General features: G+C 39.7%; 1 protein-coding gene across 1 annotated transcript in view; it reads left to right on the top strand.

Moving 5' to 3' along the window:
• Window positions 1-17,525, top strand: part of emc2 (ER membrane protein complex subunit 2) — a gene marked incomplete at its 3' end in the record, with an annotated part of 106,281 nt that overhangs the window by 46,397 nt on the left and 42,359 nt on the right. Inside the window, exons 3-6 of the mRNA XM_048595601.1 lie at window positions 530-535; window positions 8,954-9,018; window positions 15,141-15,226; window positions 15,554-15,611. Of these exons, the coding sequence (XP_048451558.1) occupies window positions 530-535; window positions 8,954-9,018; window positions 15,141-15,226; window positions 15,554-15,611 (215 nt within the window). The remainder of the gene's footprint in view (window positions 1-529; window positions 536-8,953; window positions 9,019-15,140; window positions 15,227-15,553; window positions 15,612-17,525) is intronic.

Genomic DNA, 17,525 nt, shown 5'->3' with positions numbered 1-17,525 from the left:
CTCCTACCGACCAACCTCATCCCGCCCCCTTGACCTGTCCGTCCTCCTTGGACTGACCTATCCCCTTCCTAACTCCCTACCTACTCTCACCTTTACTGGCTCCATCCCCGCCTCTTCGACCTGTTTGTTTCCTCTCCACCTATCCTCTCCTCTATCCCTCTTCTATCCGCCTCCCACTCTCTCCCTATTTATTTCGGAACCCCCTTCCCCTCCCCCTTTTCTGATGAAGGGTCTCGGCCCGAAACGTCAAAAGCCTCTCTGCTCCTATGATGCTGCTTGGCCTGCTGTGTTCATCTAGCCCTGCACCTTGTTGTCTCTACCTTTCAAATATAGTCAGTTGTAATGTGGGTATCACAACTTCCAGTTTGCAATACCCTACAAGAGTCAAAGAGCAAAGAAAATTACAGCACAGGAACAGGCCCTTCGGCCCTCCAAGCCTGCGCCGATCCAGATCCTCTTTCTAAACCTGTCACCTATTTTCCAAGGGTCTGTATCCCTCTGCTCCCTGCCCATTCATGTATCTGTCTAGATGACAGTATCGTGCCTGCCCCTACCACCTCCGCTGGCAACGCGTTCCAGGCACCCACCACCCTCTGCATAAAGAACTTTCCACGCATATCTCCCTTAAACTTTTCCCCTCTCACCTTCTTGCTATCCACCTTGTCTATACCTCTTTTTGTAGACCTAGTCAGGTCCCCCCCCAACCCCCGTCTTTCTAATGTAAATAATCCTAATCTACTCAACCTCTCTTCATAGCTAGCGCCCTCCATACCAGGCAACATCCTGGTGAACCTCCTCTCCACCCTCTCCAAAGCATCCATATCCTTTTGGTTATGTGGTGACCAGAACTGTACGCAGTATTCCAAATGTGGTCGAACCAAAGTCCTATACAACTGTAACATGACCTGCCAACTCTTGTACTTAGTACCCCGTCCAATGAATGAAAGCATGCCGTATGCCTTCTTGACCACTCTATCGACCTGCGTTGCCACCTTCAGGGTACAATGGACCTGAACACCCAGATCTCTCTTTGCATCAATTTTCCCCAGGGCTTTTCCATTCACTGTATAGTTTATTCTTGAATTGGATCTTCCAAAATGCATCACCTCGCATTTGCCTGGATTGAACTCCATCTGCCATTTCTCCACCCAACTCTTCAATCTATCTATATTCTGCTGCATTCTCCGACAGTCCCCTTCATTATCTGCTACTCCACCAATCTTAGTGTCATCTGTAAACTTGCTGATCAGACCATCTATACCTTCCTCCAGATCATTTATGTATATCACAAACAACAGTGGTCCCAACACGGATCCCTGTGGAACACCACTAGTCACAGTTCTCCATTTTGAGAAACTCCCTTCCACTACAACTCTCTGTCTCCTGTTGCCCAGCCAGTTCTCTATCCATCTAGCTAGTACACCCTGGACCCCATGCGACTTCACTTTCTCCATCAGCCTACCATGGGGAACCTTATCAAACGTCAATCATACTACTGTGGGTCTGGAATATATAGGCCAGACTGGGTAAAGATGACAATATTTTTATTTTCCCTGAAGCATACTTGTGAACCAACTGAGTTTTTACAAACAATCTGGCAGTTACAAGGCCTCTGTTCCTGATTTGTTTAATTAACATAATTTGAGTTCCCCACATCCATTAGTGGGATTTGAACTTGTATACTTTTAGTCCAGCCTCTGGATTACTCATCAAATAATTTTGCTGTGCTGGTTGCTATGATAAATGATTTGTGCTCAGAATACCTGTCGTTTTGTTGTGGGAGTACATGTTCCTCTGTTATTGCATATTTTGACCAGTTTTGCGCCTTATTTTTTGATCTTTTCAATTTTAAACACTCACCCAATTTTGGCCTGCATCATTGACATTTTTGTCGTCCAAGAGCAGCGTCGTGGCTCAGTGGTTAGCACTGCTGCCTCAGAGCACCAGAGACCCAGGTTTGATGCCACCCTAAGTTGACTATCTGTGTAGAGTTTGCACATTCTGCATGTATCTGCATGCGTTTCCTGCAGTGCTTCAGTTTCCTCCCACAGTTCAAAGATGTGCCGGCTGATAGATTGGTCAAAGTAAGTTGCTCATAGTGTCCAGGGATGTGCAGGCTAATGGACTAGCCGTAGATATGCGGGATTACAGGGTTAGGATAGGGGTGTGGGTCCGGGTGGAATGCTGTTTGGAGGGTTGGTGTGAACTCAATGGGCCGAATAGCCTGCTACTCCAATGTAGTGATTCTGAGAGGAGATTATATGTATCAGCTGAGAAATGTGCCAATGGATTCTTGATTACTGACTACTGAAAGCCTACATTCACTGGTTAATATACGTATTAGGAGTCCTACAGACCTGCCCTTTACAAAGCCAATCCTTTGGCAACTTCAGGAATAGTGCCTTAGCCATCTGCTCATTATGTAAGCTTGACAATGAAATAGAGGTGTATCAGAAGTATTTTGTGATTCTAAGAGAAGATTGTAACAAAATAAGAATTGAATTTATCCTTACCTATCTTTTGTGTGTTTGAATAAATTGTATTTATTGTAGCCTCAGAATTCCCTTAAATCCTGGTCCTAGGCTTGTTCTTTTGCCTCGGGCTGTGATGTAGAGGAGAAGTTTATGAATGGAGACTGAGCATGTGTTGTGCACCAAAGTTTCCAGAATCCATTAGCAATTTTCCATTCATTCCAGTGACAGGATTTTGCTCTTTTGTTGAGTCACTCATTGTACAGTAGCTTTTCTTCAGATAACAATTGGGCAAATTCGCAAAGCTTTACTGAAGTAAGATGTATATTGAGTTTCTTTTAAAGTTGGCATCCTTGTGTTTGAGAGAGAAAATGTATGCTTTCTTCAAAATTGGAGGTGAGGATGTGGTGAGCCAACCAGTGGTTACAGAAATGTGGCAAATGGAAGGGCATAAGGTATATAATTTTGATTTGAAAATGTTGACAGTGAGTTGGAGAATATATGTTTCTATAAATAATTGCTTGGTAGTACAGATGTTAAACATTGCTCAAAGGAGACTAGAGGTTGAAGCTTATTTTTCTCGCATCAGAACTAATACATAACAAGCAGACTTGAAAAAAGGGTACCATTTTATACTGCATGAGAAGAGGGTGCTGATTGGGTTGGGTCATTATTGACATTGAGATGTAGCAAAAGCAGTCAACTGTCAATTTTAATTCTCAGTCCAGGCTGGTAATTATTGTTTTGTGTTGCCATGAAAATATAGTAGAATCACATGTAATGGTGGATGTACTTTTGAGGCTTGCAAGCAATGCGTTGGTAGCATTGTGTAATTTCAAGGCAAGCCTTGATGTGCACATTTGTAAACTTGACATAGGTACTGGTGTGGTCATACTCAGTAAGTGTGATTACACCAGTAAAATGCATGCTGCGCTCAACTATTGTTCCAAGTTTTTATCTGTAGGACCTGCTACTATGGATGACTAAATAACCATGCTCGAGGGCAAATTTCAAAAGTGTTTGTTAGACTTTAGTAAGGATGATAACCTGCCCGATGATGGGATTTGTCTTCATGGCTTCATGAGTCACACAGTACACATAAAAGCTATATCACATTACACCCTATCCTATCTGTGACTGGCTCAAGCCCAACATAAATGGACCAAATGGTTGCGTGAGCTGTTGCAGTCAGTTCCAAATAAATTTTCTACATACACTGAAAGACTCTCTCACATTTATGAAGACCAGATAAGACTTATATTTTTATTTACAATCACACCATTCAAAGAAGCTAATTATATTATGTCACTATATTATGATAATCTAGATCTGCCACACGTATGTGAATCTGTTCATTGAACTCAGAACTTAGCAGCTTGTGCGGTTGACTTCAGTTTCAATGACAACATGTCTGACCAAACAGATGGCATTGCCATGAAATCCCTTCTACGCCCACCCCTTATCAACATATTAGGTGGTTACCATGAGAGTGCATCTTCGGAATGAGCACTAACCTCCTATGCTTACATATGTGAATCCACATGCATCATAGAATTTCTTTACACAGTTTATGCTCAAGCCTACCGCAATAAAATGAGCTCTCTTTTCCTCAATGTATTAGTTGAGAAATGTACCAATGGATTCTTGATTACTGACTACTGAAAGCCTACATTCACTGGTTAATATACGTATTAGGAGTCCTACAGGCCCGCCCTTTACATGGTCAATCCTTTGGCAACTTCAGGAATAGCGCTTTAGCCATCTGCTCACTATGTAAGCTTGGCAATGAAACAAAGGTGTGTCAGAAGTATCCTGCATAATAATGGATGCCCTGATCAAATCATCACATGCTGTAGATCGCAAAAATCTCATGAAAGGTCCTATGTCTACTATGTTTGGCTCTGAATAGTGCCCAGTCTACCATACATTATTCTGGAAGGGAAAGGTGTTTGAAAAATTTGAACAAATGGTGAAGTTAACTGTCTCATACTGCTACTATGCAATACACCCACGAGTGTTTCTCCATGAACAGGATACTGCCATCAAGCCAAAAGGCATTTTGTCTACTTGAAAAGTGAGGAATGTGATATGAGTTCCAGTGCATGTGTGAAGCCAGGAATGTAGGCTGTACACCGCATCATTTGCCAGACAGTATTAAACAACACATCTCAATGACTGTTCACAGCAGGCAGCATGTTAATCCAGCTCAACTAGCCTATGCATGTAGGCCTCAGAAATTTACATCCATCATTGATGTAATTCTGCTATTGGAAGTCCTTTATTAAATAATCTGAACCGTGCTAAGACTTACACTGGAAACCAATTTAAGATCATCATTTGGGCTCTCAAATAATATTAAGTATTTATGTGTGCTAGAAGCTACATATGTTCATATACAGGACCCTATGTAGGCAAAAAAATTTGTACATACATTGCAATATTTTCACTAAGGGAAGATCTTGGAGACAACCAATCTCTGCTACATTTCCATGGCAACACCCTGTCCTATCTCAGCCAGCCTGGTCTAAGAATGAGGGTTTACTGATAACTGTAATTGCTGCCCACCCTACCAGCACTCCCTCTCGTGCTGTACGAAATGGTGTCTCTTTTAGCTAGTCTGTTTCTTTCGATCTAATTCTGACGAATGCAAGAATATAGATTTCCACAGGCAGATACAGAGAAGGTAGAGTGGATTTAGGAGGAGTATGTGGATAGCGAGTGATCCAAGTAAGTGATGAGATGGCTGAGTCAACAATCCCTCAAAAACGACTACTGAAAGCAAAATGCAGAGTGCATGTCAAGTCAAAGGTGGTCATTAGACCAATAAAAGCAAATCACCTTGTTGTTTGTGGGAGCTTGCTACGGACAAATTGGTGATTGTGTTTCCTACAAGAGTAACCACCCTTCAGAAGTGTTTCTTTTGGTTTAAGACATGTTTGGACACCTGAGTTCCTGAAAGTTGCTACACAAATACAAGGTTTTTTTTTCCCTTGAATTAACTCATTTCTTTGCTGGGTTAATTACTGGTAAGCCACTTCACTGTTTGATCAATTTGCACTTGGAAATTTTTTATTCGTTCATGTAATTTTTACATCAATGTTCTCCAGGCCTCATCTGTCACAATCCATAGTCGCTATTCATTGTTTAACTTGATATTTCTTGTAAAGAATTAAAATTTATTGAGAACATAATCAGGGATGATATTGTCAGTGCAAGGTGGTAATTTAATCCCTTGATTTGCGAAGATTTCCATAACCATTTGAGAATGCCTTTAATGGTTTATGATGTCCTCTGAATTCCCAGAGCAAAGCCTTATCACTCACTTCTAGTCATCTATAATTCTGTTCCTAGTGTACTTAAGAAATAATGAGCAAGTGGCTGCCCATTTCTGGAGAATTGATGATAAACAGATCAGCCTGAAGGATGAACCTGCCAGCTGAGACTTTCCACTCTTGGAGCCATGACCTTGTCTTTTCACCAGACTTCAATAATTATTGACTGCCAAGAACAGTAGCAGAAACTTTCCCTTTCTTTGCATGCACTGAATCAGTTGACATCCCATCATCTGTTAATCTATCTCAGCAGAATGTCTTCAGCCAGCCTCAAGCTGCAAGGCTTGTGTGGAATCCACAGCAACAGCTGAAACACTTAGTCACATCCTCCCTCACTGGCTGCCTCCCTTCCTTCCTCCTTGCCCATCTGGAGGCCTCCTTCCGTCACTTTTCTCAGGCACATTGCAATCAAGCCAAAAAGTCCTTAAAAATTTCCATTATGTTTGGTGCTGAAAGTTTTTTTTTGTATATTCATTAGTGGGTTGAGGGCTTACTGCCTAGGCCATTTATTGCCCATCCCGGAGAGATTACAGAGCATATGGAGTCACATAGAGTCCAGATCAGATAAAGATAGCAGTTTCCTTCCCTAAAGGACATTAGCGAACCAGATGGATTTTCCTGGCAATTGACAATGGTTTCGTGGTCATCATTGGACTCTTAATTCCAGACATTTTTATTGAATTCAAGTACCACCATCTGCCGTGGTGAAATTTGAACCCAGGTCCCTGGAACATTTCCTGGGTGTCTGGTTTAACTGTCTAGCTAAAATATCACTAGGCCATTACTGCCCCATTATGCAGTGGAGTTAATTAAGTTCCAGCCAATATGATGATGTTGTAAGAACTTGGATGAGGAAAACAACTCTGTACTTCAAAGGAAGTTTCCTCATAATCTTAGTAGTTGTCATTCCAATGTAATTTGTACCTGACCTCTATCATGTGATAAACTCCTTGTTTAAGACTAGAGCTTCTTCTCATTAATGTACCTAGTGGTTTTTGGTACAGCAGACAAAAGACGAAGCAGGCCCTTTGGGTCTCAACCTAAAAGAAGGACGGTGTCAGCAAATCTACCTTATGATGACTAAGTGTTCTGGTGGCTCATGGAACACGGTGAACATAAATACGAATTAGACCAGGTGTCGGTCACTTGGTCCCTTGAATCCTGCTCCACCATATAGTAAGATCATAGGGGATCTACTAGTATTACGATTTCCACATTCCACATTTCCATGTACCCCCAATAATCTTTGATTCTATGGCCTAACAAGAATTTATCCCACTTAAAAATATTCAGTGACCCTACCCACCCATTGTGTCGCAGTCTCTTCACTAGCGGGTCACCCTCCCATTCTGTCTGGTATTGCTGTCTGCCCGTGTCTCTTATTTTTCCCTCTCCCCGCATCTAATTGCTTCTGTGTTGGGTCTCATTCCGTTCGTTATAAAATATCCTGCCTTTAGCATAATATGTGACCAGCCATACTAGAAATAATTAATTAATTACCTGATGATGATTGTAAATCAGAATTACAAATTGAAGCCCCCTGAGTTAAGAACACTGGAGATTAAAGGACTGGCTTCCTTTAAATAATACCTATTTCATCACTAAAACCAGCTTTGTAATAATCAATTATTTGTGCTTCTGTGGGAATAAAATTTAATTCTTTTCAAATCTTAATGTTTAATTTATACGTGACATGTTTAGAAAAAAAGTTTGTCTGATTTCTTTATCTAATTAATTGTATTATGTTATCTGGTATTTCCTAACACTTTTCACTTTGTAATGTGATGTATTTAAATATATGCCATAAATAGATTATATGCCTGTTCTGTATGTGTAACAATTGTGAAATAAGGTCCAGATTCCTGGAGAAAACATGCATGTCCAAACTGCACTTTGATGTTGCACCTGTAAATAATGTTGGAAATGTTGGTTGAATCTGAGAGTAGCAGGTTATTTGACAAACAAAACCAGAAGTCCTGGGGCCCTGGTACACCCAGTTACATTCCTTATTACTGTTAATTAGTAACATTATGTATTTTAAACTAATCCTTTTCATTTGTTTTCAGTCTGCCTTTAAAACTAGGGACTGAAAATGGGCAGCGAGCACATTTTATTCCTGGCTGTAGAGCACATGGGTTGCACAACAGGAGGGGAGGATTGTCAACTTGCAAATTAGTTATATTGATCCTGTGTCTCTCAGTATACAAGATTCTTTTCATAATCCACACCCTCATTCCTGTGGTCTGGCTTTTTGTAAGAATTTATTGTCTACAATTTGTTTTAAGTATTGAACCAGTAAGATGATTTGACACAACATAGAGAAACTGGTGAATGCTGTTTCCCTTTTCACACTGCAATACTGCTGTCTTTACAAGGCTAACAATGTAAAGCATACTGCCTCTGGTGGTAAACAATGCTTCCACAACAACGGGAGAATTTGTGTGATTTTTATGCCTCACTCTCTCCAGCAAAGATAGTGGTCTATTGTCATTACTAATATGGCAATTATTCCTAGGTGAAGGTTGAACAAAAGACCTACTGACATGATAAAATGTTATTGTGGAGCGTCCTTGTTTTCTTCTCTGTTCCAGTAACTCCTCTGTGCACAATAGCAATCTTGTTTGATCTGTGGCCGTTGTTAAATTATCATCTTATATTTTAGAAATATTAAGCTGTTAAGGCATTTGCTAAAGATTAGACCTGGGAAATACTTCAAAGGAGAAGTAATAATTTTCACTGTTCCAACATGCAGCAAAAGGTAATTATGTTTCTGCAGTCTTGAATTACCTGGCAAGTATTTGAGACATACTATCATCCCCAGACATTTAAACAAATCTCCTTATCTGACCTTTTTTCTTTCCTTTTCTCATTTTTCTGAATTTCCTCTTTCTCTCACTTCTTGGATGTTTTTTCTACTCTCTTGCTTTTTCCTCTCCCATTCTCTCTTCTGATGTCTCTGTTTCATACTTTCTTCCTTTGCTGTCTTTTTCTTTCTTTCCTTCTTCCCTCCATTTCCCTTTGGCTGTCTGGTTTTACACAAACAATAAGTGACTTTGCTGGCTTTAAAATGAGATTTCATTGAGGAGGTGCAAACTTTTTAATTGCTGTCATAACTTTTTTTCTCCTTGTTTAAATTTTTGTTGCATTTAGTTTGGATAATTTATGAACAAGTGATGATTGCTGCCCTTGACTGTAGCCGTGATGACTTGGCAACGGTAGGTATCTATAATAGTTAGATACATTTTTATAGTTCTTTCTTACTGTTGTTTTAAGCTTTGAATTTCACATGCATGCTGTCATTAAATTCACTGAAATGCATTTTGCTTAAGAATGGAAGAAAATGCTTTGATTTGAGCAAACAATAATGTGTTCCCACTATTTCATGCCTAGCCAAATTATGACCAAGTATTTTAGAGATATAATTCAGTACAAAATAGGTGCTGATTGACTTCCTGCAAAGCATTTTCAGCATCTTCTGTTTATATTTCAGATTTCTAGCATAGACAATATTTTAGTTTAGAATGAAGCACATACTGAAATAAAGAACCTGATGTTTAAATCTAAAGTTATTTGTAGTCCAAAATTGACCGAAGTGACCTAAACTTGTCAGCAATTGTACAAAGAGGCCACACAGTTTCTTAAAAAAATGGTGTTGTATTCGCCAGCCTTTGTTCAGCTGCTGCTTCTACCTTCCCTATGTTACTTTATTCACTATTCATGCAGTTTCCTCAGTCACGTCCAAGCTATAGCTAGTCAGGCACACCTAAGAGTGAACCTAGTACTTGTTTAATTCTTCCTACTCACTTTCCTTCCTAATCATCTGTACCTTTCCCAGTAATCTCACAGTTCAGTAGGGTGGCAGGTTTCAGGTACAAGCTCACCTGTGACACAATACTGGGTTTGTCAGCGGAAACCATATGAGCATTTTGTAAACTTGTTCTCACCTGCAGATTCTAACCCATATCTTAATTAGCAAGAGAACCTATTTCAGCTTGAATTAATATCACCCATTTTTGTCCTTGCTTGTTCCATTTCACTCTCAAAGGGAGGTGATGGCCTAGTGGTATTATTGCTGGACTGCTAATCCAGTGACCCAGATAATGTTCTGAGGACCTGGGTTCAAATCCTACCACAGCAGATGATAGAATTTGAATTCAATAAAAATCTGGTGTTAATAGTCTAATGATGACCATGAATCCGTTGTTGTTTGTCAGTAAAAAAAAACCTGGGTGACTAATGTCCTTTAGGGAAGGAAACTGCCATCCTTACCTGGTCTGGTCTGCATGTGACTCCAGACCCAAAGCATTGTGGTTGACTCTTAACTACCCTCTGGGCAATTAGGGATGGGAACTAGATGCTGGCCTAGCCAACGATGCCCTCATCCTGTGAATGGAAAAAAAAAGTTCTCATCTATACCTGCAGACTTGGCTGTTCACATACACGTCTGACCATCTGGGATAAGTTGAGAGGGTTGGATTTTGAGGAGAGACTGAGTAGACTGGGATTATGCTCATTGGAATTCAGAAGAATGAGGGGAGATCTTATAGAAACATATAAGATTATGAAGGGAATAGATAAGGTGGAGGCAGGGAGGTTGTTTCTGCTAGCAGGTGAAACTAGGACTAGAGGGCATCGCCTCAAAATAAATGGAAGCACATGTAGGACTGAGGTCAGGAGGAACTTCTTCACCCAAAGGGTTGTGAATCTGTGGAATTCCCTGCCCAGTGAAGCGGTTGAAGCTACCTCGCTGAATGTTTTTAAGGCAAGGCTAGATAAATTTTTGAACAGTAAAGGAATTAAGGGTTATGGTGAGTGGGCGGGTAAGTGGACCTGAGTCTCAAAAAGATCAGCCATGATCTTATTAAATGGCGGGGCAGGCTCGAGGGGCCAGATGGCTTACTCCTGCTCCTAGTTCTTATGTTCTTATAATCAGCAAATAATTTTTCTTGAGATGTTGATTGAGGGATAAAAATTGTCAGGGACACTGGTTAGAGCTTCCCTGCCTCCTTCAAACTAGTGCTCTGGGCAGTAGGTGAGACCTTAGGTTAATGTCTGATCCAAAAGCCTGGTCCTTCAATAGTGCAGCACTTGGTCAGGGCTTTAGTGGAGTGTCAGCCTTGATTTTTGTGTTCAAACCCCAGAGGGAGAACTGAACCCACTACTTTGTGATTCAGAGCATGTATGCTACCACTTGATCAGAGCCTGCAAACAGTGAAGTGCAGTTTTTGCTGACCAACACAGACTCCTGTCTTGTCAGCATCTTTAATTTAATCTTCTCCATGCTTTTGTTCAAATCTTTCTGTAGCCTTGTCCAACCTTATCTTTATAACCTCCTCTTCCAGGTCTCCACAATCACTGGACTCTTCCGAATCTGTCCTCTTGAGCATCTGGATCTCTTTTATTCTTTGGTTGCTGTGCCTTTAGCTGTCTGGGCTCCAAGTGTTGAACCTCTCCCCTTTTTTAACCGTCTTTCCTTCTGTTAGACTATCCTTAAAACCTACCTCTTTGACCAGCCTAATGTCTCCTACATTGACTTGATGATGAATTTTGTTTGATACTCCTGTGATGCATTAGGGGTACTATATAAGTGAGAGTTGTTGTTGTATAGCAACCCACTTTGCTTTATTCTGCAGGAGATCATTTTTCATGATCTGAGATAGCTTAGATAAATATGGATCTAAGTAAGATTGAGGCTCATCTTTTGTGATATATTGTGAATGAGTCATTTTAATAAAGTGCATAAGTCAGTCTCATGATTCTAGTTCTAAATTTCAGCACAGCTGACTGGAGTTGCACAGTCCAATGAATATCAGTTGGTCATTATCAGTTTAAAGAAAAGAAAAAGAAAAAGAAACTACGATCAGGAGACCTAGGAGTCCCACTTAGATTCATGGAGTAATACAGCATGGAAACAGACCCTTCGGTCCAACTTTTCTGTACCGACTACATATCCTAAACTGATCTAGACTCATTGGCCAGCATTTGGCCCATATACATCTAAAACCTTACTATTCATGTACCCACACAGATGCCTTTTAAATGATATAATTGTACCTACCTCTGGCAGCTCGCCTCTCTGTGTGAAAGAGTTGTCCCTTAGCTCCCTTTTAAGTCTTTCCCCTCTCACCGTAAACCTATACCCATTAGTTTTGGACTCCCCTATCCTGGGAAAAAGACCTTGGCTTTTGCAGTATTCTAAAAGCGGCCTCACCAATGTACTGTGCATCTTGTGCCAGAGGCACAATTTTAAACCAGAGCCCATCTAATTTCCTTTCAAAGTCATTAGTCATCTTCACTTCCTCATAGATTGTGAGTTCTAGATCAATACTCTTTGCTGCATTAAAAAAATTCATCCTCCTATTTCCCTGTCAGATCTTTTGCTTTAATTCTTGAAATTGCATGCCGAGTTGTTGTACCATCGGCTAACGTTTTCTTTTTCCCTTGTACTCATACAATTTTGAGGATACATGCTTTTCATCTAAAACAGAATGGAAGTTCGCAACCTTGTCACTAACCGTGTTAGGTGACCAGAGCTCCAAACCTAGTCTAAGTAGCCAATTTCGCAGTGTTTTTCATGTGTTTGTACCTCCAGAGCAAGAGCACAAACCTCAACACAGCTTTGCAGGGGATGGGCATATTCAGGCTCATTCACTCTTTGGATTTGGATAATAAATAAGAGCAATTCTAAATTGGAAGTGAGCAGTGTTCGCCAAGTGGCTCTGATTTGCGACATGCTTGCAGTGCATAATATTCTATCCATTATGTACTCTGAAATGGATCAGTATTAGAATGCTTCCTTGTTACACTGTTTTGAGTTTAACAAGAAGCACCTGGATGTTTTAACTCCAAATGTCAGTCAAAGGAGGCACAGTGAAGAAAATTCCCTTTGCTTGGATCACTGACTGTTTTAACAGATGGAGGTTTGTGCTCCCTGTTCAAAACAGAAATCTAAACCCAAAGCACCACACTGACTTCAGTTTTGTTTATGTTATTGATTTGCTGTTAAGCTCAAAATGTCAGAATTTATTATATAAATCTAAGTTATTTTTCATTGGTATTTATATTGAAGAAAGCACAAATATAAAAGGACAAATTAAGAATGAAAGCATGTAATTTGACACTTTGCCGGTTATTCTGTTTTGCCCCACCTGACAACATTTCTCACATCTTTCACTCTTCCATCGTACCTGGTAACTTGTTCCAAATGATGGAATTTTTTAGGAACAGGAGAAGACCATTCAGTGTCTCAAACCTGTTCTGGCTTTCCTGGTTGATTAGTACCTTGACTCCATTTATCTGCCTTTGCTGTTTGGCTTTATGTCCTTGCTCGACAAAAATCCATTAATCACTGACTTGAAAGCTTCAGATAGTACCAGCATTGATAACCTTTTAAGTTTGAGAATTCCAGTATCTGCTCACCTTTTGAGTTTAGATGTGCTCTCCAGTCTTACTGTCAAATGGCTTGTCTTGAATTTTAAGATTTTGTCTACTTGTTCTTGACTTTTCCCCCATCAAAGGAACTAATTTTTCTGCAATAATTGTACCAAATCCTACTAACATTTTAAGTACAATTATCAGATAACGACTCCGTTTGTATACTCTAGGAAGTGCAAATCAAGCAAAATTCCCTCCATTTAACTCTCTGAACCCCGTTATCAGTATAGTGAATCTGTTTGACACCTCCAAGTTCTTCATGTGAGAACTCATGAAAGGATTTCTGAAAATTTATGGAGTATATTTTTGTAAGGTAGGAGTCTCCAGGGCTGTGGGACTAAGATCAGTAAATGCGACATGATCTAATGAAATGACAGAACAGCCTGAAAAAGCTGCAGGCACTTTTCCAACTCTGACAGGTAACAACCACAAAATAAAGTCGGATATTTCAAGGATCTTGTCCATTTGGCATTTCCTCGGCCTTGTCTTTGTCAATGTTTTCATTTCTTTATATGCTATTGATGTTAATTTTCACGAGCTAATTTTGTGCCCCTTTTAGACATTAAAAATCTGTTAATTTCAATACCCTGGAACAGTTGAAATGCCTGAACAAATGGAAATTAACTAGTGCAAAAGCAAAATACTGCAGATGTTGAAAATCTGGAATAAAATCAGAAATTGTTGTCAACTTTCATCAGGCCTGATTGCATCTATGCAGAAGGAAATTGTTAACGTTTCAAGTTTATCACCTCCTACTTCGAACTGATTTGGTGTAATTTCAGTAGCAATTCTAATAGCTCTGCCATGGTCAGCAGGTCATGTATAGCTATGCTGACTCATGTTGAATCACACGTTTGTTCAGTTATTGTTCAGAAACAGACTGTCTAGTGTGCATATGTTAATGTAGCATTGAGGTATTGCTGGAACCATGCAGAGTCTCCCAAGAAGGTTTTCAAGAGTAGGTAATACTTGTAGTTTGCACGAGGTTAGAGTCCCTACAGTGTGGAATCAGGCCATTCGGCTCAACAAGTCCACACCAACGCTCCGAAGGGCATCGCGCGCAGACCCATCCCCCACCCAATATTTACCATGGCTAACACATCTAACCTACACATCTCTGGCCACTCTGGAGCAATTTAGCATAGCCAATCCACCTAACTTGCACATCCTTGGACTTTGGGAGAAAACTGGAGCTCTGGGAGAAAACCCACACAGCCACGGGCAGAATGTGCAAAGTCCACACAAACAGTCACCCGAGGGTGGAGTTGGACCCACGTCCCTGATGCTGTGAGGCAGCAGTGCTAACCTTTGAGCCACTATGCTGCCCCCAATGGGAGAAGGACGAGGGTAAGGGAATTTTCTGGCTTATTTTTGACCAGAAACTCTCAGTTGGATTTCACAGTGCTAATTTGAAGTACAACGCTTCACCATTCCACTTTCATAAATCAATGTTGTGTTCCATTCATTATTTACGTTATAATGATGTAAAAGCACAGTATAATGATGCAACTTTATTCACATGTATGGTAAATGCACCTTTATGGAACATTTAACTGTCAATACCCCATTCATGCAGCTACACCAAAAAGAAATTTATACTTTTTGCTTATTTGGAAGAAATTGCCAAAGATTATGTACTTTCTTCATAAAGCAAACTTATTGTTAGCTTTATTTGTGAAATCAGATTTTGTGTTTTCATTTTAAAACCTCATTGCATTGTGTCATGAAATTATTAGAGTTATTTAAAATGATCTGGTTATAAGGTGATTTGATTCAAGTTTTCAAGGTATTAATGCAAATAGGTACTACAAAACATGGTAGTTAACCATCAGTATGTTGTAAGTAGCATGAAAGTGTGAATGAGGGGCATTCAAAACTTGCGCTAATGTTACTCCATCCACAGCTGTGTCTGCAAGAACTCCGCAAACAATTTCCAGGCAGCCACCGGGTGAAGCGATTGACTGGGATGCGACTTGAATCCCTAGAAAGGTATGTATGAACTTGTTTGTTTTGCACCAGGAAGATGAGTAGAAATTATGAAAGACATATTGAAGGTGCATGGTTCATTTTCAAAATATTTTTGCATGTCTTGTCCCACCATAACATTTACTATTGAATGGTGTCATACTTGTTTTTCAACTCTTTGAGTTGGGTAATTGGCAAATGAAAGGATAGGTGCCACTCATTTGTGTTCTTGTGCATTTTCATGTATTGATACGTGACGTGAGCCTGTCATTTGATAATGAAGAACATTTGTTGCCCTTAAGCATTTGATCATATAAAAGTAAACTATTGCGTGCTTTGCTGTTCCACAAGGTATGAAGATGCCAACAGGATGTATGATGCAATTTTGCAGGAAGATGCGACAAATACAGTAAGTAAAAATGTTTTCAATGCATTTCCTTTGAAAAAGTCTCGATTTGGTTAACAGTCAATGTCAGCAGCTGAATAAATGGTTAATAGAAATGAGAAACACTTCTTGTATTAACAGATATTGTTCTGTTTAACTAATGTTTGTACCTACAAGATTGGAATCATTTAAATAATTTGAGGTTAGATTCAGCCTTCATTAACTTTTTTGTGGTTTTGTTTGGTCAATTAATGTTGAAAGTGAGAGCTATTAATGAGGCTTCTGCCCAAAGCCTGACCCACTCATAACAGCATTCAGCACCATTAATGGAGATTCATACAATTGTAGTTGGAATAAGGACATGGGGCAAGATCGAATTTTGGTACAATCAAAAGAAATTGGTATACAATACGATTACTCAAAAAGAAATTGAAATACATTTGTTTCCTCATTTGTTTTTAACAAATGGCACGAAGCCTATTCCTAACCAGAACATCTTGGAAGTCAGGATTCCCTTCTAGCCTCATGTTCGCATTGTTGTTGGGTTAAAGCTGCTGGAAAATATAAGGAATCTTACTCCACAACATTGATATGGGATTGTTTCTCCTTTCTCACTCCATGAGATTGCAATAATACAGGATTGCTGATTAGTATATTGTTTGTGTAATGTTGTGATCATGTTCAGTTATCTCTTTCAAGTAAATAAAATTCAGCTCATGGGCAAATTTGGATGAGAGAAAGTATGGTAGTCACGTTGCTTGCAAGCGAACAGTTCATTTCTTTTTTAGTCATCATTTGAATCTTGTGATTGGTGAGGGTCAGGAAGGGATTGTGCTTTGCATTCGTGGATCAGCTTGCTTACCTGTCGGATTTGTAGAGTGTAGGCTGATTAAATAGATGCGAAAAGATGAAGAGATCAAACCAACTGTCAAGTAAGACATATTACTTCAAAAGTGGCATGAAATGCATGTTATCGGCCAGGAATTATATGAAGATGGATTACGTCTTTGTATTCTTTCTGATCTGCAGTTGGGCAACATCTGTTGTAATAGTGTGTCAGCTACCTTGTGGATGTACAGCAGACAAAATGCTCCCTTATTCATTCAATCTTGTCATTATAATCTGTAAAATCGCTGTCTTGTTTTTGTAAATTCCTTCGTATGCAGTTAAGTTTAGATTTGTTTAATAAATTGTTGTGTGCTGGAAATTGTTCAGATGTTAGGTACCTGCTGGTAATCATTTCCATCGGGGTCGTGAAGCCATAGTAGGAGAAGAACATATTGCATGATTTTAAACAGAGACCTTTCGCCTTGTTTGCTTTGGCACAGTGAGAAATTTGTAATGGTTTCTTTTGATGAGTCAGTTTGCCAGTTTATGGAGTTGCCTCAGAATATTAAGTTTCCATGTTGGCAGCTGCTGCAAGGTAAACAGACAGATTTGAGGGGGAATAAAAAAAAAGCTGTGCTCCAGGAAACGAGGAAAATGTCACTAATAAAAGCCATTTGCAGACTGCACACCCTTGATTGTATTTTGCCAAGCTAGCTGCCAAAAAAGGAGTCTTTTTAAGACAAAGTATAACAGTTTACTCTGTATCAGTAAATGTGTTAATGCATCTAGTTTTTTTAATCTACTTTTTGGAGTTCAACAAATTTTAGTCTCACTAGAGGTCAACGGATCTGTTGGAAACTCTGAGTTGATAGAAAGTTTTCTCTTTTAATGTAATTTTGGGCACAGTAAAGAGCTACCTTACACAGGCTGATTATGAGACCAGTATTTTGAGTTGAGGTAATGTCATTTCTTTCTCTGTGCGCTTTGAAGCACTGACGTTTTTGGTAACAAGTCCTGAACTAATTTCAGGCTTAAAATCTCTTTTCCTTGCTGTATCAGAGTAATTGTATAAATGAATAGAGAAAGCTTGTTTCTGATATGGCAATGTTT

This window comes from Rhincodon typus, chromosome 4 (genome assembly GCF_021869965.1).
Source record: "Rhincodon typus isolate 14 chromosome 4, sRhiTyp1.1, whole genome shotgun sequence".
Taxonomy (NCBI): Eukaryota; Metazoa; Chordata; class Chondrichthyes; order Orectolobiformes; family Rhincodontidae; genus Rhincodon; species Rhincodon typus.
This window is presented reverse-complemented; position numbering and strand designations above follow the sequence as displayed.